At 51.4% G+C, this 3,835-nt stretch overlaps 2 protein-coding genes across 2 annotated transcripts; both read right to left on the bottom strand.

The window, feature by feature from the left end:
• Positions 1-341: 341 nt before the first annotated feature.
• Positions 342-686, bottom strand: PHACADRAFT_89168 (uncharacterized protein; the record flags this gene model as incomplete). The annotated part of the gene is made up of 1 exon (XM_007393552.1): positions 342-686. A coding segment is annotated over one exon (345 nt), but the record flags the coding sequence as incomplete, so codon positions are not given.
• A 1,057-nt stretch (positions 687-1,743) lies between these two features.
• On the bottom strand, positions 1,744-2,310 carry PHACADRAFT_90057 (uncharacterized protein; the record flags this gene model as incomplete). Its single annotated transcript, XM_007393551.1, has 2 exons — positions 1,744-1,854; positions 1,948-2,310. Coding segments are annotated over 2 exons (474 nt in total), but the record flags the coding sequence as incomplete, so codon positions are not given.
• Between the last annotated feature and the right edge of the window lie 1,525 nt (positions 2,311-3,835).

The raw sequence follows: 3,835 nt of genomic DNA, 5'->3' as shown, positions 1-3,835 counted from the left end.
TCCCGAAGCGTCGTTCAGACGGTGTAGGCGACGCGAGCAGGGCGTCGATGACGAGTTCCTCGCTGGTTGTGTCGGGGCCAAAGCGACTGTGATATAATATATTGGTGCGGCTCTTTGTGGCGTCTGATGTCCACATATCACGTGCAGTCTTCAATGAATAACAGTACGATACTAGACGACAATTTTCAAAAATTTCTGAGATCAGTACTACACAAAGTGCTCTCTATGCAGTTACAAAGTACTCTGCGATGCCCCTCTGTCGATGGCGCCGCCCACATACATAAGCAGGCATCGGATATTGTGCACAAGGGTCTGAAATTGGGGGACGGCCGATCTCTGCACTAATCACTTTCATCTCCCTCGTTGTCCTGTCCAGTCTGAGGAAGGGGGATCTTATGGCCGCCGCACCGGCCCATGATATTAGTGGGATCATACTTCGCCTTCACCCTCTTCAACCACTCCATGTTGTCCCGATAGATCTTGTGGGTCGGCACCGTCTCCAGCGACAGGTTGTTGTAGTATGCTGGCTTCCTCGGCGTCAGGCCCAGGTTCCTCGCCACGACTCGGATGCGGTTGAGTGTGCCCTTCAGCTTCGTGAGCCAGAAGTCGTCATCGGCTTCGCTCTCCCAACGGATATATACGAGCATGGGGCCGTAAGGCTCGCCGCGTTTGTGCGGGAATGCCGCGCCCGGCAGGCTGTTGTCGAAAATAGCCTTGTGCACGGGCCACGCATCCACGATGACAGACAGGCCGCGGTGCTCCTTGAGGTAGCTCGCAGCTTTCTGTGGAATTGAGTGAGATTGTCGCACTAGGAAACGCACGGAGGGTGAGGCACCTCCGCTTCTTCTCCCATCTTGTCGAGCAGAGGCTTGGTGTACTTGGATATCATGAGGCAGCCGAACCTCCCCCTGCAGTACCGGTCGACATGATTAGGCGACCGGGACAAAGAGAGAAGGAATACGAACCGTTCGTTCGATTCACCCATTTTTTCTATCTTCTTCGTCACCATGACCCGTCCGTCGGTCTCATTCCTTACACTGGAGTTGAGATACTTCATGCCGCCTTCGGGAACGTCGCTGTCGTCTAAGTCGCCAGAGCCGTCATCGTCGGGATTGTCATCACTATCGTCGGAGCGAATGCCATGCAGTTCGCGAAAGGACATCTGATGAAAGTACCCAGTGACTGCCAAATCGCTATCGTCCGTGTCGCGCCAATTAGCCGTGCGACTCGGGTAGAGGTCGTTGTACTCAGGAGGTGCATCAACTTGCGCCGAAAAGTTGAGATTCCGGCTGATGGCCTGAAGCTGAGGAGTACTTGAACGACTCGGCGGCCTGTTCGCTCGCGGCGAGTAATACTCAACAAGCGATCTGTCGACGATCGAAAGGTGTGTCCTCCCAAGCTGCCACCCCGCCGGGTCCATTTTCCAGGACTCGGAGCTCTCCTGTAAACTGGCAAACGCTTGGAATGGAACGTCTTGCTTGTGCTTCGGCTTCTCTCCATCGAAGACACAGAAGACGGAGATAGTGTATTCAGGCTACGGGTTGGCGGGTTTGGTTAGAGCAAGCTTGAGGATGTATGAGAGGAGTACGCACGTCGGGCTTGCCTCTGACGAGCTCGTGCCGGAAGGCAGCTACAACACAGGCTTCCTTCCTTGTCTCATTTTCGACGAAGTCAATCATCGCTTTCTTGAATACTTCAGCGCGATCGCCTTTGAGCAAGAAATAAGAGCCCTGAAAAGATAAGTCAGTTCCGCAGATGTTGACTTAAAAAGCCGAAACAAACATAGGTCGATGTCTCTTGGGCAAAGGTCCTAAGGGTGAACTTGGTGACAATGCCGAAGTTGTTTCCTCCGCCCTATGTAATTGGTTTATTAAGAAGAAATAAAATAAAATAAAGATAGCAAATTAGCTTGGTCTGCACATTCTCGTTAGTGGAGAGAATTCATACGCGCAAAGCTTGAAATAGATCACTGTTCTTATCCGCATTGGCTGTGCGCACACGGCCATCGGGCGTGACAATCTCGAATTCGACGACATTGTCGATCCCAAGGCCATGGCAGTTGCTCTTCAGGGAGTAACCTCCACCAACCAACCAGCCGCCGACACCGACACCATCTGCCGATGCCCCTCCGACGATGTTGCGCCCTGTGCGTGCGAGCTTGCTATACACCTGGGCCCAAAGGCAGCCAGAGCCAATTTCGACGACCTGATTTTGTGAATCGTAGCGGATCTTGGAGAAACCAACCATCGAGATGTGAATCCCAGTCGTGGAGCTGAACGTCGGCGCCATGCCATGACCCCCGCCCTTGACCTATGGAGGCATCGGTCTCCTTCACGAATAATACTCAAGATGAATAACGTACAGCGAATTGGACGTCGAAGCGATTGAGTACTCTCATCTAAGCTTGCCATGGTTAACAGATTGCGATGGTAGGGCGCAAATACCTACAATCTTGCAGAGATCTTTAACGTTGCCAGGTTGAACGGCAATTTGCGCGACCTCGCTGCTGCTAGCAAGAAAATGACAGATAGAATCGTTGTACCCAGATGAGCCGTATTCGAAAAATCTCGACGACGATCCCGGGGCTTGGCAAATGTTCCCAATTTCCGAAATAGCAGCAGAAAGCTACTCGCTCGTGAGCGTAGCCTGAATCATGGCAAGGCAATGTGTAATACCTCGATTGGCATTATCGATGGGGCCGACATGTTGAGTACTCGAGGCTAGGGGAATGCTCAGGACCTGGATGATTTCTTTGAAGGATACAGATGTCGGTAGTAGCGATGTGTGTGCTTTTAAGCGTTGAATATATCCCGAGCGCGCAAAACATAGCTTGTGTTGTCACAGGTCAACTTCACGCTCTACGATGGCCACACGCCATGGCGCTCCGTCCCATATACCTAGGATCTGTGAGCACTGCGCAATAAGTTTTGCAAAGGGTGCATTGAGAATTTTCCCATGGCCAGGGTCTGTAAGTATTACGCGGTTAGTTTGGCAAGGACCGCGCTCAAAGAATCCAATATGAAGATTGCTACAGGACGGAAAAATGGTTTGGGAGTAGGGGCGAGAAGGAAGCACAGCTTGAGTGATCCGGACCCAGAGAGGATATTTGACTTATCCCATAGTCTTATCCTGGACTTCGCTGTGACTGACAGTGCACTGGATGACAAGTGCATTTTTCCCTGAAAGATCGGTTTAAAACTGGTCGAACAGGGGCCGTGTTTCTCCAGTTTTCACTTCACTTTCCGCTGGTTTTACCGCGTTTTAGTGTGTTTGGCCAGTTTTGCACCGGATTTCACCTCAGTTTGTCTCTATGTGAGACCGAGGAAAAACAGGCCTTGTGCCGTTCAAATTTTCTTGAGGAAAGAAATGTGCTGACCTGTTGGAGTTAGAAGCAAATGGGAACAAGAGCAGGCGCCATGCCTTCGCACAGCTGTGCTTAAATGCAAATGCCACGGGTCGGAGTCAGCACTGAAAGAACCCCGTGAACCAAGGTCCGCGATTGAGCGGAGGTTCCACGAATCCAACAAGGATCCGTGAGCTGCGTCAATACAATCACCCACGCCGCATGCATGAATTGCACATGTTTTTGGCACGCCTTTATTGTACTTCTGAGCTCCATGTCGTACCTTTCAAAGACTTCCATACTTCCTTCTCAGCCTAAGCTGCTTGTTGTCGCCAGTAACGCTCGTAGGGTTAACGTGCTGTCTTGTTCCCTGTGCAGCTATCTCATGCGTATCAAGAAGGCGTGCTGCAACAGCACAGATGAAAGATATATACGAGTCCGCAGTTCTGGACTTGCGCGTACCGCCTAAACNTTTCATAGAACAAACACCGC

Source organism: Phanerochaete carnosa (genome assembly GCF_000300595.1).
Source record: "Phanerochaete carnosa HHB-10118-sp unplaced genomic scaffold PHACAscaffold_3, whole genome shotgun sequence".
NCBI lineage: Eukaryota > Fungi > Basidiomycota > Agaricomycetes > Polyporales > Phanerochaetaceae > Phanerochaete > Phanerochaete carnosa.
This window is presented reverse-complemented; position numbering and strand designations above follow the sequence as displayed.